Source organism: Piliocolobus tephrosceles, chromosome 8, assembly GCF_002776525.5.
Source record: "Piliocolobus tephrosceles isolate RC106 chromosome 8, ASM277652v3, whole genome shotgun sequence".
Taxonomy (NCBI): Eukaryota; Metazoa; Chordata; class Mammalia; order Primates; family Cercopithecidae; genus Piliocolobus; species Piliocolobus tephrosceles.
Genome location: NC_045441.1, coordinates 136,787,364 through 136,814,894, shown reverse-complemented (window position 1 = coordinate 136,814,894; position 27,531 = coordinate 136,787,364). Strand labels below are relative to the sequence as shown.

At 37.8% G+C, this 27,531-nt stretch overlaps 1 protein-coding gene across 2 annotated transcripts in view; it reads right to left on the bottom strand.

Annotated features, from left to right (window-relative positions):
- Positions 1-27,531, bottom strand: part of CNTNAP2 (contactin associated protein 2) — a 2,251,282-nt gene that overhangs the window by 431,265 nt on the left and 1,792,486 nt on the right. For both annotated transcript variants that reach the window (XM_026456367.1, XM_026456368.1), the window contains one exon: positions 769-896. In XM_026456367.1, the coding sequence (XP_026312152.1) occupies positions 769-896 (128 nt within the window). The remainder of the gene's footprint in view (positions 1-768; positions 897-27,531) is intronic.

Below are 27,531 nucleotides of genomic sequence, written 5' to 3'. Positions count from 1 at the left end.
ATGTCCCAAAAAGAAGAGGGAAAATGACGCCCAGGGCACTCGCTGCAGAATCCCCACGGTGCAACCGTGTCACTATTTCCCTCTGACTGCACATAAAGCACACCGAAGGGTATCAAACAACATAAAATCCTAATGGTGCCCTTAATGAAGAGGGACCATCGGACCATCGCTCCAACTCCCTTACCTCCCACTGTCCAAGCTAGCAGCCCCAAATTCCTCTCTGGGGTGACTAATCCTGAAACAAGACATAGTTACAGAAACAATCTTTGGCTTACAAGGGACCATCAAGCTCTGATGATGATGAAGTTTGATAGCAATAATGTCAAACTTTATATGGCCATAATCCAAGTTTACAATGATACATTAAGCCATAATGCTACTATTTATATCACCATAAACTCAGTTTATGGTGATATAAATAGTTATCCTAATGGCATTAACAGCAGCACTCAGTGGAATCACAGCTGTTGAGTACCGCATTTATGCTATTAGCATTGCTATTTATATCATCATAAACTTAGGTAGTCAAACTTGTTAGATATGAATACAGAGGAAAGATGGATATCCCCACTTTATGCCCAAATCTTGGCTCCTGTACTGGAGGCTTTATGGCTGTTCCCCTCCTCTAAGTTAGCTCTGCTTGGATTGCGTGATGTTTCTGTAGGAGCCACAGAAGAGCAAGTCTGATTGCAGGCATCTTCTGAGCAGCCTGGAAACAATATTTAAATGGGATAAGAAAGTGCAAGCCATAGCTGCATGCAAACTTACTGTCTCCTTGGCAGCGCAGAGGACCCACACTCAATTTGGCTTCTGAGCCTTGCCGGTCAGTATCTCCAACCACCACTTGGCTCACTGGCAGGTGATCTTTGTACGATAAGAAGCCAGCATCCTTCCTCCTGGATCACAGGGAAAGACAGAAAAAGAATGAGGAGGCTGAGTTAGAAATATGAATTTTCTGCTAGTTGCTTAAGGTGTCTAATGATGACATTTCAGTAATCATTTGGAAGTTTACAGCCACAGTTTAAAGCCACAGTTAAAGAGTTGTTCTCTCTCTTGCATAGGTGGTCTCATAGCATATTGATCAGAAGCCCCTCTGGCATCTTTGTCCTCTGGAAAACAGAAGTGACACCCTGATTTCCAGAGATTCACAACCATTATGCTGCATACTCTTTTAGGTTGAGAGTACACCACAGCATGGCAAACCCTGAGCACACATGCAGAGTTTGCTGCTGTCACAGAATCAGAGGTTCAACAAAGTCAACCTGGTCACTTGAATAATATGTGAAGCAAAACCCTCTTTTAAAACAACCTTTGTCTCTTTCATTGCTTTGAAGCAGTTCCTTCAGAAGTTTTCTTCCCTGTTGTACATCAGTTAAATAAGGGAAACTGTTTGTTCCTTCCTCTCTTCTTGTTTAACAACTGGAATCGTTTATGTGAAGTTTCCAACACAGAACAGGTGTTCAATAACTGTCTATTTCCATCTACACTGAAGAGTGGAGCTGAGATTTGAGCCCAGTTGGCTTTCCTCCTGAGTTTGTTCTTCTGTTGACTCTATATTTATCTTGTTTCAGGTCTCCCAAGTCTACCCTGTATCCACCCTAAATGAAGAAGGACAAGGCTAGTTGCAAAGTACTGACTCTAGAATGGAGCACAGAAACCCAGGAGGGGTTCCTAGAGATGGGCTTAAGCTGAGTTATGTGCAGGGAGTCTTGGGGCCTGTGCAGCAGATTTCACCTTCACGGAAAATCAGTGCCCCTTTGTCCCTTTTTCCTGTTGCTATGGCTGAGGGATCCCTCATTTGGGGCTGAATGCGTGAGAGACACAAAGCAGCGTGATGTCGTTCCTCAAATTTACCCTTTCAGATGATTTTTTACATGGTCCAGTCTGAATAGAAATAACAATTTTGAAAATGCACATAGAACTCATCAGAAAAAAACCCACCCTGATTTTGGATGACAGGAGAATGACAGAGTTCAATAATTTAAAGATTTGCTGTTCATGTCTCTTGGCAAATAGTGCAGGGAATGGAGAGGAACCAACTTGGAGGCCTGTCTTGAAAATGCTATGCTGTGTGGAGTCGTTACTTATACCTCTGACCTTCTTGAATGTCAGTGAATATTTGTTTCCTCATGTGTCAGGACCCATAAAACCCAGGAAGGAGCCACAGAACTTGGCCAGAGGGTCTCAAATAGATGCATTATATACTGCCTTAGTTATTTCATTGTTTTCAAAATGAAGCGTTTTTAAAAAGTAATTATTTATCAAATCAGAATTAAGATTATGCAGAAAAGCATTGTGATTCTTACTGACACTGTAGCTACTAAGGATTAGGCCTCAAATATCTCAGTGGAATTTTTTACAAACCTACCCTCTTTTATTAGAAGTCCTATGAATTACAATCATGCCAAAGAGGAAACAAAGCCTTTGATATTAGATTTAATATTTAGTGCTTCTTAAAGGAACGATAAATAAAAGCACCCTCTCACAGCATACGGTAATTTGACAACCTACTAGAAATGATGGAACTGAAGGCTAAGATTCAAGTTATTACTTAAAATTACATGACTCTAAATCAGAGCTCTGCAAACTAAGTCCCGAGACCCAAAATCTGTCCATCACTTCTTTTTGTGTGACTCAAAAGCTAAGAATGATTTTTACATTTTAAATTGTTTTAAAACAGAAGAAAAAATGGTATTTTTTGATGCTATAAAATTCAGTGTTCATAAAAAAGTTTTATTGAAATACAGCCACTTTTTAAAATGTATTGTCTATGTATGATGCAATTACAGAGTTGAGAAGCTATGGCAGAGACCATATGACCCTCAAAGTCTAAAATGTATATTCTCTGGTCCTTTATAGGAAGAATTTGCCAATTCTGTCTCATAATGGGGCATAACTGTCCATTTTTGCTTTAGGAATTTACTGAGCAAATATCCCACTGACTATCATGGTAGGCAACTGTTGTGTAATTCAATCAAGTTTCCAAAGTTGAGCAAGGGGGTTGGGAAGGGACAAAGGAGGGGACAAAAATATGTACTGAGAATAAATGCAAAGAAACGTGCAAGAGGAAAGAAACGATCTACACTTCAATTTATTTATTGTAACAGAGGGAAATAAATTTAATTAATAATAAACTTTTAAATTTACTCTGCATTGTATAGCAGGCAGCTTTGGTACAAGTGAGCTCTATCCTGTAGGAAGAGAAGGTGCTCTGCCAATTGTGGCTACTCTTCACTGTTTAACTGTTCCAGCACCTATAAGATAGTATGGGTAATTTTATAAAAACAAGATCTTTAAATGGTGGAATCTCTATGACATTCTGTAGTTAAATGAATAATGATCATGCAAATCTGAAAGGTACAGCTCAATGAATTTTTACACACACACACACACACACACACATACACACACGCTCACACACACACAACCCTGTGCAACCATGACCCACATAATGATTTAGAACAGCTCCAGCACCCCAGAAGCACCCCCCATGCCCTTCCCAGTTAGTATACCCCCTCAGAAGTAACCAAAACTTTGTCTACTGCCATCATAGATGAACTTTGCCTTTTCTCGACCTTTATATATGTGGAATCACTGTGTATTCCTTTGTGTCTAGTTCCTTCTACTCAACTTTAAATATTTATTTATATGATACAAAAGATTGTATCATATAAATAAAATACTACACAAAAATGAGAATGAATATTCTATTGTCATTTGGATGTTTCCACTGTTTGGCTATTATGAATAAAGCTGCTATGAATGTTCTTATAGATGTGTTACTTATTAGTATTCATTTATGTTGAGCATTTAACTAAAAGTAGAAATGCTGGGTCATAAAGTACACGTTTAACTTTAGTGGATAATTTCAAACAGTTTTCCCCAGAGTATATACCAATGTACATTTCTATCAGGAATGTATGAAAATTCAGGTTGCTCAAGATCATTGTCAGCACTTGGTAATGTTGGTGCATTATTATTATTATTATTTGAGATGGAGTTTTGCTCTTATTGCCCAGGCTGGAGTGCAATGGCACAATCTCGACTCAGTGCAATCTCTACCTCCCAGGTTCAAGTGATTCTCCTGCTTCAGCTTCCCGAGTAGCTGGGATTACAGATGCCCACTACCACACCTGGCTAATTTTTGTATTTTTAGTAGAGACAGGGTTTCACCATGTTGGCCAGGCTAGTCTCAAACTCCTGACTTCAGGTGATCTGCCCACCTCAGCCTCCCAAAGTGCTGGGATTACAGGTGTGAGCCACTGCTCCCAGCCAGTAATGATGGTTTATTTATGACCAGTGACAGGGTACTACCTTCTAACGAAACTAGTGCTAGGAGAAAGCATTTTTAAAACAAGTGCTTGGAAATATTCCAATTATTATGTAATTGTGTTGCCCAAATTGATATGTGTATAACCTTATAGGAATTCACATATCTACACAATCTCATAATTTGAAAACATAACTTTTAAGTATTTGTAATAATTTTATAAATGTAGACTTTTAGTAGGTTTTGAACTTAAAAAAATGTTTAATACTAAAAGCAGGCATTACTTAATTATTTTGCAAGAAAAACTGATTAACATCAGGGATGATAGAAATTTATAAGCCATGTTTTCTCAAAATGTTTGCATTATTGGTCAATGATACTGAAAATTTAATATCATGATTCATTAAGTGAGAATAATAATCATTAAGTGAGATAGTACATTACTCCCATTTTACTGATGAGAATAATGAGAATCAGAGAATTTATCTTTTAAAATCAAAGAATTTTTAAAATCAAAGAATTTTTCTTTTAATTCTCACTTATAGGTGAGGTGAAAATTACCTTTTAAAGATACATTTAGCTAGCCTAAAATGTTGAGGTTATTTGTAAGTCATACATTCAAAGATATCTGCAATGTTTTATTCACATTTACCTCTAATCTATCAACATGCCATACTAAGCAAAAAATAATTCTAGAACTACCTCAAGCCCAAATCAACCAACATTTTTAATGATATATTGAAGTTTATGAGAGGTTGCCGTATAGCTAGTAGTAATAACACTCAGATATTCCTTACCCAATCAAGAAAAGAGGGAAAGAATTGTCAGCTGAGAAAATAATAAAAGGAGAAAATAGTATAAAGATGCCTCCTTGGTCACTTTTAACCAAAGATCTAAACAGAGATCCACAGAATGTAAAGCCACAAACAATGGCATGTGGAACTCTCAAACAGCAGACTCTACATTAGTTGTGGAAACTAATTCATGAAAGGTAGTAAAGTGGTTTAACCGGAACAAAGTTTTTGTGATCCTACAGCACAACCTACACTTATTATTATTATTATTATTTTTTAATTTTAGAGACAGGATCTCTCTTTGTTGCCCAGGCTAGAGTGCAGTGGTGCAATCATAGCTCGCTGTAGGCTCAACCTGGATTCAAGGGATCCTCCTGCCTCAGCCTCCTGAGTAGTTGGGAGTACAGGTGCATGCTTCTACGCCCACTGTTTTAAATTTTTTTTTGTAGAGACAGGTCTTGCTTTTGCTTTTTTGCCCAGAATGGTCCCAAACTCCTGGCTTCAGGGTGGGAAACACTGTGCCTAGCCTCTACAACCAATTTGGGTCCTGGAGAGGTGGTCCTCTGAAATACTTTTATGATGTCCATCTAAGCATCTTGCGTGAATCTTTTTGCAAGCAAAACGAGCCTTTGTTGAAAGTTATGATGCTTACAGATTGAGGTCAATCTAATTTAGGGAGATCTTCAGTAACTATTTATCCTGTCAGCATAATAAGTTATACATTGGAAAAATTCTATCATCCATTTCAAATAGGCCCTGAACTAAGACTCTTGCATGCTATTTCCATCAGCATTGTTACTCAAGTAAAGCTTGATTCTATGGATTTTGTTTCTCTAACGTGGTGTTACTATTATTTCCCTTCGGTATTGTTTTTCTGAAGAATTCTGTCTTGCTCTGCTGTCTTTCCTTGACTTTTTTATTGTGCTGAGAAAGCAAACAAGCCTCCAGGCAGTTTAGTCTTGTCCTTAGCTTAATGAAAAAGTAGAAGAAAGAAGCCCTAAAGAAAAATAAACGTCCCCAGTTTTTACAATGAGCCTGCTCTTCTATCAAATATTATGAAAATGATTATATTGAGTTTTCCTATACAATAATTCTAGCAGAGTAGAAGGACTTCTGTTTTGTGAAGTTTTAGGGGTATTTAGTAACCCTTAAAAAATGTATACTCTGTGTACTTTCATGCATTTCCATCACGGCATCACTCAAACTAGAAATTTCTGGACAGAATTCAGGAAGTCAAAGTTATAGCTACAGAAGATATCTCAAAGAGAGCAGTACAAACACAAAATAAACACATGAGAAGAAGCTTAATACTATCATTCATTAGGGAAATGTAATTAAAACTACACTGAGATGCTACTTCACACTACCAGAATAGCTATAATCAAAAGGAGAGGCAATAACATGTGTTGACAAGGATTTGGGGAGACTTGGGAGGTGGGCTGTAAAGTCATGATTCTCCTATCTCAGCTCCCAAGTAGCTTGGATTACACTAAAGTGCCACTGTGCCCAGTCATTTTTGAAAACAGTTTGGCAGTTTCTTAAAAAGTTAAACATAGACATACCATATGACTCAGAAATTCTACTTCTGGATATCTATACAAGAGACATGAAAGCATATGTTCACACAAAGCCTTTTAGATAGACGTTTATAGCAGAGTTAGTCATAAGAGGCCCAAAGTGGAAATAATGCAAATGCTCACCAACTAGTGAATGGATAAAAGTATGGTATATACGTACAACGAAATATTATTTGACAATAAAGAGGAATGAAATCTGAATACACGTTGCAACATGAATAAACCTCAAAAACATTATGCTAAGTGAAAGAATCCAGACAAACAAAAAAATCACATATTCTAACTTTACTGATATGATAAAGCAAATCTACAAGGACAGAAAGGAAGTTAGTGGTTGTCTAGGGCTGGGAGTAGAAACAGAAATTCCTGGTAAACAAGAATCTTATAGGGATAATGTTAATGTCCTAAACTGGGATTGTGTTGATTTGTTGCACATCTCGATGAATTTGCTAAAAATTTATGAAAAAAACTGTACACTTGTACAGTTAATTATACAGTTAAAATCGATGAATATTATGGTATTCAAGTCATACCTCAATGAGGTTATTAAAAAAAAGAACTGTAGATAGTCTCAAATGCCAATTGGCAATAAGGTCCAACAAGTCTTTTGCACATCTCACTGGAAATAGTAGGATAATGAACTATAAAGTGGTATATTTCCTGGCTTTGGTGTCTTCCACTTTGTGACTAGGAACCAGGGACTACAAAATATTTACTGACACTGTTTCTAAGGGCTTTTACTACCTTTAAAGTTTATATCACTATATTTACGTATTCCATTGATCTTTCTTCCTGGATAGAAAACACATCTTTCTTAGATACCCATGCTTTGTCTGTTTTCCTCACCTTTGACCTCTATATAGACATTCATTAACAAGAGTCAAGATATTTAAATAGCACAGAATGTCTCACCAATTTCCTCCATGTTTCATTCTCTTCTTCATTCCTTATTTAGAATTTGTCTTTTGTATCCCAGCCTGAAACATTTGTCACTTTTCCAAACTAGCTTTAGGGACTGCCTCAATCACAGACAATAAAACATTCTTGGTTTTTCCAAGACAAGCTTAACAATAAAATTCTCTTTGACTGTCAACATTCGTCATTGTAATATTCTGAAGATGCCAATATTTTTAGCATTAAATCTGCACCTCAAAGATGGCTTCTAAACATTTTGGAGTCTTTTGTATGATTTCTGGTTCATATAATTAAGTTCGTTTTACCTATAAATCTTTGTATCTCTTTTCTCCACCTTTTTTTGTTTTTAAATGGGGTTTCACTATGGTGGCCAGGTTGATCTTGAACTCCTGACTTCAAGTGATCTACGCACCTTGACCTCCCAAAGTGCTGGGATTATGGGCATGAGAGCCACTGAGCCCAACCTCTCTTTTTTCCACCTTTTCTGCCTCCTAACAGTCATCCTCAAATACACTGTACTTTTTCCACAGCAAGTGTTCAGAAAAAGTAGGTTAAAAGGTAAAAACCTGTACGAATCTTCCTGGAAAGTTATTTTACTAATAGCTTACACTAAAGATATAATCAAAAGGAGAGGCAATAACATGTGTTGACAACGATTTGGGGAGACTTGGGAGGTGGGCTGTAAAGTCATGATTCTCCTATCTCAGCTCCCAAGTAGCCTGGATTACACTAAAGTGCCACTGTGCCCAGTCATTTTTGAAAACAGTTTGGTAGTTTCTTAAAAAGTTAAACATAGGCATACCATTAATCAAACTAGACATTTGATTAATGTCTAGTTATTTCTATTAGAGGATCTTTGGGTTGTTCCTATTCTTTCTATCTCTTAAATAAAAATTCACATTCGGGCGCGGTGGCTCATGCTTGTAATCCCAGCACTTTGGGAGGCTGAGGTGGGAATTCAAGACTATCCTGGGCAAGATAGTGAGACCCTGTCTCTATAAAAAATTTTAAAATTAGCCAGGCATGGTGGTGTACATCGATACTCCCAGCTACTTGGGAGACTGAGGTGGGAAGATTGCTTGAGCCCAGGAGGTTGAGGCTGGAACAAGCCAAGTTTACATCACCGCACTCCAGCCTGGGTGACAGAATGAGACCCTGTCTCAAAAATAAAATAAAATAAAATAAATTCATAACTAAAAAATCTTTAAAAAGTTTAAAACAACTTAAAAAAATAGACAGACTCTACCCAGAAATAAGATGCTGCTTCATGATTAATACCAAATACTGCCTAATTGTTAAAAGTGTATATCTAATGTTACATAAAAAAGGATAGGAAACCTATAAACTCAAGTCAAAGTTAGTTTTTGTTAAATATTTTTAAAAGTATGGAGAATTTTTATTTTATTGTATTTATTTTGTTCTCAGCTCCATCTTCCTGTATCCTCTCTGCTACATGCCCTCTGTCCAAGTCTCTACTAAAACCTGCCCTCGGAGAAAAAGGTGACAAATCTTAAACCTTCTACTTAACAAACCAGTGAAGTAGAAGCAATGCCTTAATGAGACTGCCGAACAGGGTTCATGGGAGGCCATTGTTTCGGAGTAGGCCCTGCAATAGGCCCCACCAACTCAGACCAAACCAACATGCAGTCACTTGTGCTAGGTGCCACAGAACTAACCTGAACTTTGAAACTCATCAGTTTTCCAAATAACAGGAGAGCCATAGCCATCAATCAGAAGGGGCCCCGTTTGGCTGGATGTAGTGGCTCATCCCTGTAATCCCAGCACTTTGGGAGGTTAAGGTGGAAGGATCGCTTGCGCTCAGGAGTTCAAGACCAGCCTGGGCAATACGGTGAAACCCTATCTCTATCGAAAATATTAAAAATTAGCTGGGGATGGTGGCATGCACCTGCAGTCCCAGCTACTCAAGAGGCTGAGGTGGGAGGATTACTTGAGCCTAAGAAGTTGAGGCTTCAGTGAGCTGAGATCATACCACTGTAGAGAGCAAGACGTTGTCTCAAAACAAAAAAGAAAAAAAAAAAAGGGAAAGGGACCAGTTTTCCTGAGCTGGCATGATAAGAGATCTCCCCGTTTTAACCCTACAAGTAAAGTAACTTTGAAATGACCAATCCACTTTTTATTCCTTGTTTCTGCTTTCTTTCTTCAGACCTTTTCTGCCTATAAAGCCAACCTCCTTTACTCAGTGCGTTGGGACAGCGATTCCATTTTATAGAGTGAGGTGTTGCCCAATTTGAGAATTGCTAATAAAAGTCAATTAGAGCTTTAAACTAATTTTTTATGCAATTTTGTTTTTTGACAAAGTTCTAAAAATCAAATCTCGGTGAATGGTGGAGGGTGAATTGGAGAGCGAGAGGAACGTTCCCGGCATCACTGAAATGACTATGAGGAAGTGATTCCGTGTTTTTAAAAGGGAAGCCCATGGGCTGAGTTTGCCAGTTCCTCTACGTTCATTTTCAAAAATCACTTTTATGTCAGAAGTTAAAGCCTTTGTTCATAGAACAAACAGGGGCTGGATCATCAGAAGGGCAAATAAGCAGTGGGGCCCTCTGTTCACACCCCCCTCACTCTTGCCTTGGTGGCCCTTGGGTGGGTGCCATTACATATTCTCATAGTGTCCTTGCCCACCATTGACTGTTGAGTTTTCCTCCATGGAAAGAGGGAAGGTAGTGTTGCTAGGAAGCAATGAGAGTGATTGAGAAAACAACCACCACAATTAGATCTTTAGAATCCATGCCTATGTCCCCAGTGAAATCAAAGTAATTACAGATTCAATTACTGCTTTTCAGTGAGAATAGTTTAGGGCTTTTACAAAATGTGAGACCATTATCTGTTCAATTTAGACTTCTCTTAGAAAGCCCTTGTAACCATTTTGGGATTCTTTGCAAAATGTTGTTCTTTGATGTGCCTTTCTGGAAAGCAAGTCCCCTGTGGGCAGATATACTGTTTCATGAAACTTTATACAATCAACATGAAAGTGTTTACTTAAAGTGGATTCAAATAGAAGTGGCTGGCTCCATGTGTTTCATGATTGAATAAATACATGAATAAACATAGACGTTAACTAGGCACAGCTCTAAAATTTATCCGTATGTACTTACTATCAGTGGAGAGAGATGAAAAAAACCCAACAACAAGCCTTTCTTATATTGGAGTTCCTTGAATGCTCTTGAAATATTTTTAGTATCTTTTTTTTTCTGTATTTGGGATTTATTACTTCTTTAGAAAGTAATATTCAGTTAGAAGACCCATATCTCATTAATGTAGTAAAAGGGTTACAAGACTTAGATTTGCAAAGGTGAACCCTACCTTGGCTCTGCCTCTATGTAAAAGTAAGTTGGTTAGTTTATCTGGGCCAATATTTCTTCACGTAGATGTGCAATGTGAGTCCTTTGAAGACAAGACTTTGTAGTCCTACACAGTTTCCTCGCAGGCCATTAGAACAGTAACCAGCATACATTTGGGGAGATTATCTAGTTATTACCCTCATTTTTCAGAGGTAATAGACTAGGAATAAAACAATGCCTGGACTGAGGTACTCAACCAGTTAATAGCTGAGCTAGAAAAAAGCAGATCAAATCTCCAATACTCTATAATTTAAGAAGGAAAGATGCATGTTTACATTTTTTAAATTCTAACATAATTTCAATGTATTTCCTTTAAATGATATAAAATTCTCTTCTTTTTATCATATAGGAAAATTGTCTCACTGGCTTGAAGACTAATTTGGACTACTTACATTTTACTTTGTGCATCTACATTCATATTTTCCCTAAGCAGGAGTTCCTTACATTTTTAAAATCATGACTCATTTGCATGATTAGTAGAGGGACTGCTTGATGTGTAGCCTCTTTGCCATCTCCATGTGTTTTCATATCTAGCGATTAATGGCCAACTCCTGGCATCTCAAAAGTAGTCAAGGGGAAAATCTTCCCTAATAATGGCCCAGTATATCTTTTAAAATTAGAGTGAATAGTCTAGGACTTCTTGGTGTTTCTGAAGCTTTATTTATAACCAATAAATAAATGCAGAAATTGGAATGCCATGTGCACCCGGTCACTTACAACTCCCCTCTGCTTCCACACAGCTTACACCCCTCCTCACTCTTGCCTTGATGGCTCTTGGGTGGGTGCCTTTAAAGGTTGCTCATGGCTGGCTTCATTCCACACATTCATGTTTCTTCCCCTTGAAACTAAACAGGGATAGTCCCATGGTGATGATGGTTGTGGGCAGATGGAATATGCTGACATCGCAATTCTGCAAATACATCTTTCCTGCTGGTACTATGAGACGTCCCCAGGAATTCCTGGGCTTCTCTTATGTCACCCAAGGAGGGTAACTGGGTGACATGGACAGAGAGGGCATTTAGCTTTGGAATGTGAGGGTACATGACACCTTAGTCTAGTTCACAGCCTGGGGAAACCTAATTTATGACTTCTTTTTGGATATATAAAATTTTCTAAACCTGGATAATTTTTATAAATCAAGTCTTTATCTAATTTACTTTCTGTATATTCCTTCATTGTTTCCATAGATATCAACACTCATGAAAAACAATAATCAGAGCCCCCATTCCCTAAATTTTTGCTTAGATACCATGGTTTGCTCAAAAGAGCATTAGTCCCGATGCGTTTTGCCTCAGAAGGGAGTACAATGTGCTTTGAATTTTTATTTTGGGGATTTGGCCATCTTAAAAGGTACTGTTTTTCAATGATACAAGCATTATCTTTTACACCAAGAAGCATTGCTTTTTTTCTTCTTGATGCCATTTCTAAAGCCCCCTCCAAGTAATACAGATACATATAAATGATTCCTGTATTGATTACTGCCACAATCTTTTCTCTACAAACATCACATCATCTTTGAGATACTTTGTTATTCCCACTTCAACTCAGCAGGTCATTTTGCTCCCCTAGTGGATACAAAAGACTGATTTGAAGGTGGAAATGGTTTCTTTTACCCATCTCTGAAGTCTATAAGGCCCTTAAGATGATCGATATTTGTTTTTATGTTATCAATATCTCGAAGATGCTGTGGGACGTAGATGTTTGAAAAAGGCACACCACCTAAGCTACAGCAATGAAAAGTACTTACTCTTCAGGGTGAGGTGGCCCAAATAAAAACAGAATTTCAAAATATCTCTCAGTTACTGGGACTAAATGCAAGTCAGAATGCAGCCATGGAAAGAGCCTTGAGATCACTGTGAGTGTCAAGCATGAAAGAAGAAGAATGAACCAAGTAAGTTAAAAATACATGATCTAAAATTCTGAGGGAACCAAAAGAATTATGTGTACTATAAGCCAAGGGAACAGAGAGCTTCTGGGGGTGGGGGGGTGAGGTGGTAAATTATGTTAAGTATTGCAAAAATGTCTGGTATCAAAAAATTAAAGCATGCACATCAGCTATATCAATATGGAGCTCATCGGTGGACGGGACACAAAGGGATCTAGTAGTGTCATGAAGAAAAAGTTCAATAGCTGATAATTAAATGGGAGATGAGAAGCAAGAGGCAAATCTTAAACTATTATTTAAAGTTGAAGTGAGAAATGGAAGAAGCAATAGGGCAGAAACCAGAGGAATTTTAGCATTCACCAATTTTGTATATAGACTGGGAACTGAATCAATTAATTATGTTTTATCCCATATGTCTGTAATCAGTTTGCCAACATTATTTTCCAAGGTTGGCAGTAAAAAGTCATGAATATTACTGCCTTATGTGTATAGGCAGCATAGAACTTTGTCCGGAAGATGAAAAGTGGCACATGATCAGAGACATTCTGACTGACCATTGCTGGGGAATGAAAGTTACACTCCAGGGTCCTCTCATTTCAGTTGCAGTGAACAAGGAACACCCAGGCCTCTTTCTCCAACTCATAATCAGGCACATGGCTTCTCTGAAATAGGATGGCCAAGCATATTAAAAGATTCTTGGGCTTGTACCTTGGAAAAAATGTCTGAAAGAGGAACTAACTAGATAATTTCACGGTGAGGTTCAGAGCTTTGTGGTTAGCTCCAGCCAGCTGGATCTTTGATCTATGTTGGTTTGGAGAAAATCAGAAATTCAGCAACCCACTCAGGGACATTCTAAAACTTCAGTTAATTAGATTTTAATAAACAAGGTCATCTCTATTGGCAAACTTACTCTGTAATTTAGAAGGTGAACCATTTATGATGCAGTCCAACTTACATAAATTAAAAGACATATAAATCCTCCCCTCAGAAGTGGGACAATACAAATCCATCACCCTTAATCAAGAGAGAGCAAATACCTCAAAGAAAGGAGTAAGGAGCCTACATCTATCCGACTAGGTAAATCTTGACCAGTGAAAAACTCAATTTAGCAATTTAGCAATTTCACTTTTTTTTTTTTTCCAGACTAGATAAAGCGCCTGAGTATCTTGTTTGTGTGAATTTATTTTTCTCTTGTGAGGATCCAGAAGGGGAAATTGCCACATGCTTTTGCATGGCAGAGTCTCCAGGTTGCAAATAATCTGAAAATAGAAAAGGAAAATGATACAAACAAGTCTGAGTCATTTTATTTCCTTGAGGTGAACAAAATCTTGATGACCAATTCTAAATTTAATACTTAGAGACTGTTGGATTAGTCCACTCAGGCTGCTGTATTGAGACACCACGGATCAGGTGGCTTAGATGACATTTACATTCTGGTGGTTTTGAAAGCTTGAAGTCCAAGATCAACATGCTGGTAGAGTTGGTTTCTGGTGATGCCTCTCTCCTTGGCTTGTGGAGGGCCACCTTCCCACCGTGTCCTCATATGGTCTTTCCGTGAACTAAAGTGGAGAAAGGAACCTCTCCCGTGTTTCTTCCTCTTCTTATATGGGCACGAGCCCCATTGCATTAGGGCCCCATTCTTGTGACTTCATTTTACATTTTACCTAAACAATTTCCTTAATGACCCTGTCTCCAAATACAATTGCATTTGGGGTTAGGGCTCAACAGATGAATTTTTCAGAGGACACAATTCAATCAATAATGGTTGCATATAAGATTTTATATTGTGTTTTAGAAAATATAAATTCTGAAAAATGGTAATACATTTCTGAGGCGGAAGAAAAAAAGACATTTGGTGTTCCAAGCAAGTGATCTGGGTGATAATTTCATGGATATATTAATACGTAACAATGCCTAAGCTGTCCGTTTAAGATGTGTGCACTTCCCTCTATGAAAGTTATAGCTCAAGAAGGAAACTGCATCGTTGGCTTATCATTGCTTTCTAGGACACAGTAGAAATTTCCAATCCTGGGTTCTTCACAATAAGAGTCCAAGTTACCGTTTCAGCATTTCACGTGTCTGGGTGTTGTATCAAACTTGCCTCCTTGCCACATAAACCATTTACTGTTTCTCAACGTGATTGTTTACTTTCACACATTCCTCTGTTTGTACATGTTGCGCCCTTTTCTGGGATGTCTTTCCTCTTTTCTCTGCCTAATGCAATCCCACTCATCCCTCAGGCCTTGTAAAGTTGTCATCTCTTCTATGAAACTCTCCCTGACCCCTCCAAGATCAATTAATTGCTTCTTCCTCTAGGAAGAACTGTATTATCTATAGAAAACAGAACTGTATTTCCCATAGAAATGGACTCACATGGATAATACAGTTATGGTTGACATAGAATGTTAATTTTCTGGGGCCTTGGTTTCAGATATTTATCTCTTTGTCTCTATAGTACATTCTTACCATATATCCTCCTTTTTGGATTGAGTCATTTGACCAACAAAAAAATCTAACTCTAATGATGTAATACTCTATAATTATGTCCTCTTTACCGCAATGTGACCTTCTTGAGCAAAGATTACATCATTTTGTAGCCATAGAGCTTGACCTCGATATTGCAGTGGTAATAACTCTGTATTATAAGCAAATTTCACTTTTCTAGAAGCAGACACTTCGTATTGTGAATTAACCATGGTATACCTTATTGTCACATTTGTGTTGACACAAATAAGTGATTGGAAGGCAAGATTTTGATAACATAATTTATGACATCCATATTTTCCCTGGTAGGATAGTCTTCTGTTAAAGAAAAGGGACTCTGAGGTCAAACTGTGTTTACCTTCTATGTCCTCTTTGTATGTTGGGCAAGTTTCCTAACTTATTGTTAATTTCCTCATCTATTACAAAACTTTTTGGATGAAATTTAAACAAATTAATGAACTATACATGACTTACCATAGTGCCTAGCACATAGCATTTGATCAATATCAAATTAAACCATGTGATATTGTCAATATTCACTTAGGTGTTTATACACAAAAATATCAGTTTCATATGGTTCAAGCTAATGTTAACTATATTAAAATTATCATTATCACTTTCCTTTACTGTCCAATAAAGAGCTCATAATAATTTCCTTTAATACTTAATATGACGGGAACACAAATTCAACACATATATAAAGAAAGCTAATTCTGCTTTGGGCTCATGCTTTTTCCCAGGCAATGGAGGCTGATTTCCGTCTATAACAGGAAAGAGTTCAAGGCAGGGAGGGGCAGCTCACCAGGTCTCCCACCCTTCCTCTGAACTTGGCTGCCTCTTGCATAGCTTCCTCAGCTTCAAAATTAATTCCCAAAGCACACAGACTAACATTCTAATTCAGTATACACATTCTAACTATATCAAACTATGAATTTCCTTAAACTTATATCCACAAACTGACTTGAAAAAGTACTCATAAACTTGTTATCACTTTCATATAGAATTTGCTTCCTTATTAATTCAGCAAAAATTTACTGAGTGTCCACTACTTTCCAGGCACTGCTTGGTCTGGTGGCAAATGCAAAGATTAATCAGTCCTGACTCTAATCTTCAAGAAGTGCACAATTTACTAGGCTTTTCAATGTTTCTTTAGTTTATTTATAACAGTAATTAAATTAATACTCTATTCCCCATCACAGTACATCAGGGATCTATCTGTTTTGTTTCTGTTTCTTTTGACTACTTTTCCATTGCCTTTCCTACTCTCTTTCTTTCCTAGTATTGCAATCCTACAGTTATTTAAGAATAAAGTTACTCCCTTTGAATAATTTTAATCTCCTAATTTAATTCCTTTAATAAAGTTCATATTCATTTAGTTATAGGCATTCTTAAGGGAATCATGCATTTTTATTATAATTAGTTAATGAATATTCGATGACCAAGATTCTGAAATAAAAATTATAATGCCAGTGATGAAAATGAACAATATCAAGAATCTTTTATTACAGAATTACCAAAGAGAATAATCTACTGGGAATAACTAATCTGTTCAAGCTGGCGAAAGCAGTGGATGTGGAAGTAAATGTTTTAATATTGCCCAATATAAATGTTCTCTCTTTTATTTAATGTCTTCTATTGGAAAACTGTAGAAAACTGTAATAATGCCATTCCTAAATACAATACCCTTTTGAGAAGGTGAACAATGGTATTAGTCCACAAGCCCATTGCTTAAAATGTAACTCACTGGTGTGAGATGGAGAACTTCCTTCTCCATGTGTATCTTTTGATCGTCTTGTGCATTGTTGCTGGTTAAATAACCACACTAGCTCATTTCAAATGGGCATACAAGAGATTCCTATTTCTCCAGGAAATGTCAAATATTCCTGGTGTAGCAAATAAATAGATCAAAAGGAAGCAAACTATTTAGAAGAAGGTGGAAGAGAGTGAGATACATGAATTTTTTTTCATTTGAGTATATCCTAGTTATAAAAAGAGATCTAATGTTGAGGGAGGCAGGAGATAGAAGTTCAGGACAGGGATATAAATTCATTACTAGATGGAAAAGGAGCTAGGTAGGAGATCTCTGACATGAATAGGTCAGATTTGAGGGGAGACAGAATTGTATAGAATCAAAAGATACTTGATTCAGAAGGCGTTTTACAAAAAGGGAATACACTGGACTTCTCTAATCTATGTGCAATTACCTCTCTGTGTATAATTTGTGTCTTGAGTTAACTTCACCAACTATGTATTTTTTTATGTTCAATAATTTCCTGTATGCAGGCTTCTACTTATCACCATGATTTCTGGGAAAGAAGGGAAGGACTTATTTCTAAGGCATAAAGAAAGAAAGGGAGAGACAGAGAGAGAGGAGGTGGGAGGGAGGGAAGGAAGGAGGAGGAAAGGAGAAAGAGCCTAACGTAATTGGATACAGCATCTTTGGCAGAGAGAGAGTCCCTGGGCACCGCAGGGAAACAGCATAACTCACTACTGTCCACTCTCCTTGGGACCTCAGGATGTTGGGCTCATCCTGTGTTTAGCTTACTTGGGATAGGAAATGATACTCCAGTTGATGCTGGCAAACACTGTCTATCACTGTCACTATTGTACAGTTACAATGTACAGTACACTGCCTATTACTATCATTATTGTACAGTGTTCTTTGCCCTTGTCTGCCTGGATTATTCTCATATTTGGCAGGCTGATTTCTGGCAATCCAAGATTTAAAATGTGTTTTAATTGAATGTATCTGAACTTTCAATAACACCACTGCTGGAGTCAGTACCACCTCACTGATTAATCATCTCACCATTTATTGAGTTCCTTTGCATTTTGCTGCCTCGTATTTTGACAGTGACGGCATAAAGCTTCCTGGTAGAACTCTGATTTGTCCTGCTCACTCATCAGTTAGAGATGCTGACATAGACATTCCACCAGGTAATGCATCTGCCTCTCCTGGCCCTCCATAAAAAGCAGTTATTATTTTTCCCTCACCCATGCAGGAACACTATGTTATAGTGTCTTTGGGAATTCCAATGTAAGAGCTTAAACTATAACCACTCCATGACTCTGATGGTTCTGCTGGGCTTGCTGTGGGAATGGCAGCCCACTGGGTGGCTTGCCAAGGATGAATTTTCATGAAGTAGTCAACAGTCCTCTGAGCCTTAAGGAAGGACTTAAGAGATGAGGGGCTGAGACTTGTTGCCAGGATAATGTTTTAGGCTTAAGGGAAAGGAACAGTTTTGAATAGGATGACAGGCTACTCAAATGGTTTCAAGTTATTGGTAAGGAGACAACAAAAAACTGAATTAAGTGACTTTCTTCATTTGAAGTTGAGGTACCAAGTGGGACTCGACTCCAGAGGTGAAGCTGAGATCCTGAATCAAGTTGAGGGCTAGCTAAAACAAGACTGGGGCAGGAGCAGCTTTCCATAAGACACACCCACCAGGATACCCTGTCAGTTTACCATTGCCATGGCAACACCTGGGAGTTACCACCCCTTCCCATGGCAATGACTGATGACCCTAAAGTTACTACCCCTTTTCTAGAAATGTCTGCATAAGCTGTCCCTTAATCTACATGTAATTCAAGGTCAGTGTAAACATGACTACAGAACTGTCCTGAGTTGCTACTCTCAGCACACTGCCTGTGGGGTAGCCCTGCTCTGTGGGAGCAATCACAGAGCTGTAACACTGCCACTGCTGCAAGAGCTGTTTTCTTCTACCCTACCACCGGCTTGCCCTTAAATTCTTTCCTGGGCAAAGCCAAGAACCCTCATGGGCTAAGCCCCACTTTGGGGCTGGCTTGCCTTGCATCAAAGCCATGGTGGGTACTTGAGCTGGATTCAGGGTCCTGAGCATTGGACACCCCACATCTGTCCTAAGAAGGTGCCAGAGACACCCAAGCCAGAACTGGAACAAGGAAGAAGGTCATGGAAAGATGCTATGAGGCAACTGGAAAACCTGAATGTGCACTCACACTTAAGCCAACCACTGGGAACTCTGAAATAATGGAATACAATCTGAGAGTAGCTGAAGTTTCTAAGATTGCTAATTTAGAGGGAACCAGGTAAATGCAATTTGTCTGATGTGGCATGGGGAAATACAAGTCTCAACAGCCAAAGAAAGGAATGAAATTTTAAAAACCTGATTTCGGCTGGGCACGGTGGCTCACGCCTGTAATCCCAGCACTTTGGGAGGCCGAGGAGGGCGGATCACAAGGTCAGGAGATCGAGACCATCCTGGCTAACATGGTGAAACCCCGTCTCCATTAAAAAATACAAAAATTAGCCAGATGTGGTGGCAGGTGCCTGTAGTCCCAGCTGCTGGGGAGACTGAGGCAGGAGAATGGCGTGAACCTTGGAGGCGGAGCTTGCAGTGAGCCAGGATCGTGCCACTGCACTCCAGCCTGGGCGACAGATCGAGACTCCATCTCGAAAAAAAGAAAAAAAAGAAAAAAAAAAACCTGATTTCTACTTGGGTTTTCAGAATCACAGTTTAATAAAAAGTGAAGCCTTTTTGTATAGAGTTATGTTCATTGTGGTCCTTAGGTGTGTTGCACCGACACATCTGGGACCTTGTTAGAAATGCACAATTACAGATTCCACCCTACACTTACTGCAAAAAAATCTGTATTTAGCAATAGTGCCAGGTAATTCGTATGCATAGGACTTTAGGGAATGGGAGACAAACTGATGGGTTGGGAGTTAATTTGGCCAGCAGACAAAAACAGCAATTTCACTGTCTGTCTTATTAGAATATATGTTTGACTCCTATAGGTAATTTAGTTTTAGTAATGGTAGTATAATTCAGCTCACGATATGTTAGAATTTGTATGATAATATTTTGACAAAATTATGCAATCTATACTTTAAATCTGTAATAGTCCAGTTATATTTTTAGCTCTAGGTTTGTGAATCAACCTGTAAAAGGAACTCCACTCCCATGAAGAATAAAATATCTACCATAAAATCAGTATAAACACCCATCTCTTACGCAGTTATTCTCAAAGGGCAATTAATGCATCATGAGCATCTGGGGACGTTGATGAGCTTGATGTCCTAGAGATTTTTGGATAGAAGTGAGATTAACAAAATCTCGGATTTCAGATCACAGTGATTCTGATACTCCTGGTTCTCTCCCAAACTTTAAATAAACATACACATAAAACCAAAATAGCCTCTACAAATAAGTAATTTGTATTTCCAAAATTAAGCAATATTTGTTCTCTAGTATTCACATAAGTATTCATTTTTTTGGTGATCATTATAATCAATGAGTAATACTGGATAAAGGAAACAAACCATTTCAGGCAAACAAATTAACTTCTAGATAATTCAAATGACTCATTATACAGAGGAGAAAACTAAGCCCTTGAAAGGTAAAGCATCTTTTTTAAGATCACAGTATTTATTAACATGTCCTATTTATTTATTTATTTATTTATTTATTTATTTATTTATTTAAGACAGTCTCAGTCTATCACGTAGGCTAAAGTATGGTAGTGCAAACACATCTCTCATGGCAGCCTCAACCTCCACGGCTCAAGCAATCCTTCCACCTCAGCCTTCCAAGCAGCCGGGACCACAGGTACATGCAACACCTGGTACAGGTACAACAACACCTGGCTAATTTTTAAATTTTTTTCATAGAGACACAGTCTCATCATGTTGGTCTCCAACTCCAGAGCTCAAGCAATTCTCCCACCTTGGCTTCCCAAACTGCTGGGATTACAGGCATGAGACACTAAGTCTAGCCCAATATTTCTTCTTTATATCTTTTTTTACATATATTATATCTAACATAATGTTCATGGCATTTTAGACTTTAATTTCAGTGTATCCACTCTGATGATTTTAGAATTGCAAAATGCTTAATTTCTTGGTTAACCGGAACTGAATACATAATCATTGCAATTCTGGACCACAATGACCTACGAACCTCCCATTTCTTTGAACATCTGATTTCCCACTATTTTTTCATCCGATTGCTCTTCAGCCACCTACTCCCCTGGTGATACCCTTGACTTAGTCATTATCTTTTCAAACTTTTATTCTAGTTATGCTGACATCTGACCACTGCCTTTAATTGTCCAGTTCATTTACTCTGGTTCTCAAATACAGCATTTCTTCTACTGGAACCTTCAATTTATTGACTATCACTTTTTCACTCTCATGTCCTCACTCCTCTTTTTCATTAGTTTAGATTTCAACATTCATTGTAATTATCACACCTTTGAAAAACAAACAAACAAATTCAGCGCTCTCCATTGTATTTGCCAGCAAAACCTCAACAGTGTTTACATCTCATTCTCTGCTAACCCATTTAGTTCCTGTCAATCCTACTAACTTATTCTGGTCATTTTCACTCCTGTTCTCTTAACAGACTCTTTCCTCTGTCTCTTCAAACCTCAGACACTTTTTCTCCTTCCTGCCTCAGTAAGTGACATTATCTGAAAAACCAACTCTGGGAATGCCAGATGTTATTTTACTGCATCTAAGCAGTCAAACTTGGAGAAAAACAAGCAAACAAAAGGTGCCGACCAGTCATGCTTTACGTGGAGACCATGAATATCACCTGGGTCCTCAGACCTGCAGGACAACCCTATCACTTTCTCTAGTCAATTCCATTTTCCACTCATTGTCTTATACCTCTAGCCAAGACTTTTTCCCTCCAGGATCAGCAAATGATCTCACCTCTTACTTCTGGAAAAGAAAAGAAAAAATGGAATCAGTCTAAGTAGAATTAAATCTTCTTCTTGTCCCCATACCTATCTACATCTGGGTCTGCATATTCCGCTTTTCCTGGTAAGATGGAGGAAAAGTCCCTTCAAATGTAAGGCCAACCTGCCAGGCTCCTCGGCCTCTCACCTGATCAAGCTCTTTGCTCCTGCTGGCGTACTCTATTCTGCTTTTGTCTTCATGGTTTCCTTTCCTATTGGGTCACTACCCCCAGCATCAAAATATCCTATAGTGTTTCTCATCTTAAAACATGTAAAATTTGTTCTCATGGATCCTTATTTTCTTCTATCTGTTGCCTCATTTCTCTGCTGAGTTTTTTTTTCTTTTTTTAAGAATAAAATATCTCTCAGAAGAGCTTTGTGTACTCAATACTTAAGTTTTCTTTAAAAAAAGCAAAAAAAGGCAGGCTTGCCTTCAGCAAAAGTAAATTTGGAAATCTTGCTCAATCTTTCTGATGAAGACAATGAGGAAATCCAAAAGACTCCTAAAGCTATGAAATGGTGCTCAAACTCATTATCTTCAGGGATATAAAAATTAAAACCTCAATGAGATGCTGTTGTACAACTATCGGAATAGCTAAAATTAAAAAAATGACATTACTAAGTGTTGATAAGTATGTGAAGCAACACACTTTAAATCACTTTTCATAACTGGTAAAATTGCTCTTAACCTTCTCCATTATCTACTAAAGTTGGAAATTCACATGATCTTTGATCTAGCACTTCTATACTTAGATAGAAATAGATCCCTCCAAAAACATGCTCAGATGCAGTGAGAGGTATGGATAAGAATGTTCATATCATTATTCGACCAGCTCAAAACCAGAAACAACCCAAGTATTATGGTCCGAATGTTTGACGTCCCCCCAAATTAATATGGTAAAAACCTAACCCACAAGGTGTTGGTATTAGGAGGTGGGGCCTTCAGAAAGTGGGAGGGTGAGGGCCCTCATGAATGGGATTAGTGCTCTTATAAAAGAGGCCCAAGAGAGACCCCCCACTCCAGTGAGAAGGTGCCATCTATAAGGAAGTGGGTCCTCACCGTATACCAAATCCTGCCATTGCCTTGATCTTGGACTTGTCAGCCTTCGTAACTGTGAGAAAGAAATTTCTGTTGTTTATGACCTATCCAGGCCATGCTATTTTGTTCTAACACTTCACACAAAGACATCAAGTGTTCATCAACAATTTAAGTGGTAACATATTTATACTGTGGAACACTATAACAATGAAAGTAGACTACAGGTGTATATTGCAGCATGGATAAAGCTCACAGATTTAATCCTGAGCAAAGGCATCAGGAATTACATATTGCAGCTTTCCTTTGATATAAAATACAGAAACTTGCAAACCTAATTTACGGTGTTAGAATTCAGGATAGTATATACTGCTGGGGAGATGGGAGCAATAGTGATTCAGAGATAACACAAGGGGCTCTAGGCTGCTGGTAGTTTTTCTTTTTACTTTTTTTTTTTTTTTTTTTTGAGACAGAGTCTCGCTGGTCGCCCAGGCTGGAGTGCAGTGGCGAGATCTCAGCTCACTGCAAGCTCTGCCTCTTGGGTTCACACCATTCTCTTGTCTCAGCCTCCTGAGTAGCTGGGACTATGGGACTACAGGCATCCGCCACCACACCCGGCTAATTTTTTTGTATTTTTAGTAGAGACGGGGTTTCTCGATTAGCCAGGGTGGTCTTGATCTCCTGACCTCGTGATCCACCTGCCTCGGCCTCCCCATTTTTCATTTTTTTGATCTGGTTGGGGGTTATATGAGTAGTTCTTTTGGGAGAAATCACTGAGTTCCTTTGGGATAAATCATTGATCATATATTTCATCTTGTGCTCTCATTTAGATGTCATATCTCCTAATAAAAAAAGCTTTGGAAAAAGAAATTAATGGCAGACATTATTGGGCAGCTGGAAGTTAGGGAAGAGAAGAAGGTTTTCATTATATCTCTTTTTATAACTTTTGGTTTTTAAACCAAGTAAAGGTGTTACTATTTTGAAAATGTTATCCAATTTTTGACCAAGATGAAAAATTAAACAGTAAACTGAAATCTCACATGAGAGTCCTGTGGCCCACGGTCATTTCAGGGTCTGGGTGTGAGGAAGGGCATCTGCATGTGCTTCGATTTGGGCACGTGTCTTTAGGCAAGGGTGTCAGCAGCAGAAGGCCGAACACAGTGAAACTCTCTGAATGGGCTTCTTAGCCGAATTGCAAGATTTCATTGGAGCCTCTGCTGCCAATTCTTTCCAGATTTAGGAGAAATCAGAGGACATGTAAATCTTTCTTTTGGATATTTCCAGAATTTCTATTTTGCATCCAAGCTCATTTAAACATGGCTCAAATGAAAACAGTTCCATTGATGTGCTTATCTCACTGAGAGCATTTTCTTTTTTTTTTTTTTTTTTTTTTTTTTTGCACCCTGCCAAAGAAATAATCATCTTGAGATATTCTCCAAGGGTCATTTGGAAAACATTGTTGAAAAATATACACATAAATTCACTCATGTATTTTGTGCTTTAGCACGAACAGTAGCCAAATTCCATGTCATAAAATTCACATTTCACAATGTCTGTTTATTGAGTATATTCAAATAGTTATTATTTTTGTGGTAGTTGAAAGAACTGGCATATATGCGCAAAGCAAGTAGCTAAGTAGGCTAAGTAAGCTATAAATCCTGGAATTTTCTTTTAAAGATTTGCAGTGTGCAACTGTGATCTTATTTTACTATGGAATTCTTGCTTGGGGGAAAATATTTCACTATAAATAGCACCTCTGTTAAATTGTGGTTTGAGTATAGTCAGTAATTCTTGGGTCAGGTCTGTACCCCCATCATGAGCCATTCTTTGGAGACTTAGTGTCCTGAGATAAAATATATGCAGGCTTGTTTTGTTCTTTCACCTGTATGTCAAGGTATATATGTACAGCACTTCTGCTCTTTCGTCCATATCTCAGTTTGTGGTTCTCAGGGATACCTTGCCCTAGAACAGGAGACATTTCTGATCCACGTGGCCAGGGAGTGTGCATCGTATGATAGCTGAGGAGGGGAGCAGGCCAGTGAGTTGCCCTCTGTCCTCTGATTCTGTAGTATAGAATCAATTTCTTCCACTACATGTCAGAACATTCTAGGGCAGAAATTCTCTAAATGTGGCCAGGAGACACCTGGCGGTTCTGAAAACCTTTCAGGGGATCCATTAACTGTTGGACCAAATAATTTTCATAATAATATTAAGACATCAATTTCCTTTTTCACTCTCATTCACTCATGGGTGTATAATGGAATAACACTACTCTTCTCATTAATCTTTGTTTGTTTTGGGATAATGTAGTTTCTTTAAAAAATAAAAGTGTGTTATGCTAATAAGTAGAGGGTTTTTAATGTTGTCTTAAATTAATATTTAAAGTATATCAGTTGTCTTAAAATAAATTAAAATTTAAAGTATGTCAGTTTTAATTTCTAATACATTAAATACTGATACGTAAAACTCATAAAAATAAAAGCTTTTTGGATCTTTAATTTTGATGACTATCAAGGAGTCGTAAGATTTAAAAAGTGTGATCATTATTGCTCCAGAGGAATTAATCTTAATCCATATATTTGGATGTGCAATAAATATCACATGGCTTTTATTTTCCCTACAGTGAACTTTTAAAAGTCTTTTCTGCTGTTTCATTTGTGGTGGGAAACCCAGTGTCAGTGGCTCAACTCTGCTGCACTATCTGGATTCACCTGACAGGAAGAAAAAAGTGGGTGTAGCTGTTTTTTACAGAAACCTTGGAGACTGGATAAGGTGAAAGGGAAGAAAAATATCAGAGAGATCTCTTCATAGTGAAGTCACTCTAGAAATCTTTCAGCCTTTTTATATTATTTTATACTTTTATACTATAAATTCCCATGAATAAAAGCTCTTGTTAATTCACTCTAGACTCTTGATATAGAGGACGGATATACTGAATTGTGTCTAACACACTTTGGATACTGAATTTATTTGCTGAGCAAATAAATAAATGATTGTTTCTAAGAGAGTTAATTAAAATAAAATATTATATAAAAATTTTAAAAAATTAACTACAGTATTCAAATAGCAATTACTGGCTGAAAATAACTATGCTTTTTGGTGCTAGAAATAAACATCATTGCTTAATATATAGATGAACAAGATGCATATCACTGAATCAATGTTCAATAATTTACAAAATATGATAAATCCTACTGCTTTATATAATTATCTTTCAGTAAAGTCAATATATCATTATTGTCTTTTCTGCTTGCTGTCTTCTTTTCCTTCTGTATAATAGTGAAACTGTAGTTAAAATGCAATGACACATCTTCTACTCATATAAAAACATTAGCTTTTATTATCTTTAAAATAATGCTAGGTCACTTGTGAGCTGCTTCCTGCAATAACATAACATCTGAAATAACTCTAAAAAAATCTGACTTGAACAAAGTCTTAAAAGACAATTTAAGATTTACAGAGGTCTCTGTAAGAGGCACACACACACAAAAAGGTTATGTCACATGACCCAAAGCAGAATGTATGAAAGTCATCTTCATTCATGCCTCTCTCTATAGTTCACTGGACAAGTACTTTTCTCCCCTGAAAATATTTCATTTGTTTACTTTCATGTCTTCCTGCTCATCTCCCTTCTATCCCATCTCCCTTCTATCCCATTTCCCTCTCCATTCTAGATCTACTTAGGTTCTTTTTCACGGAAACTGGTTTAGCTTCTGTGGTGGGTAGAACTGTGTCTTCCAAAAAGATATTTTCAAGTTTTAACCCCTGATACTTCTCGATATGACCTTTGCAGATGTAATCAAGTCATACTTGATTAAGATGGGCCCTAATCCAATGGCTAGTGTTCTAATAATAAGAGGGGGAAATCTGGACACAAAGACACAGAGAGAATGCCATGTGACAAGAGAGGCCGAGGTTGGTGATGTGTCTACAAGCCAAGAACACCAAGGGTTGCCAGCAATCACCAGAAGTTAGGAGAGAGATCATAGCCCTGCTGATACCTTGATTTCAGGCTTCTGGCCTCTAGAACTGTAAAAGAATAAATTTATGTTGCTTTTCGCCACTCTGTTTATGGTACTTGGTTGCTGTAGCCCTAGGATACTAACATAGCTTGTCTTAGAACTTCTCAATTATCTCTCCATTTATCACTCTGATCAGCATAACCAATAGAATCGATATATCCTTTTTTTAAATTTAAAGTTTCAGGATACATGTGCAGGACATGCAGGTTTGTGATATAGGTAAACATGTGCCATGGTGGTTTGCTGCACCTATCAACCCATCACCTATGTATAGAACGAGAATCAATATTTCTTAGAAGGACAGAAGAGCATCTGTGGCTACCTGGATGCTGATATTTTTGTCCCACCCATGCGGTTTAGACTATTTGACTACATGAGTTTGTCTTTCTAAGGATTCAATCATTCACACTACTCAGCTTGGTTCAGGGGATACTGATAAGAATATACACTATTCTCAGGAAGCTGT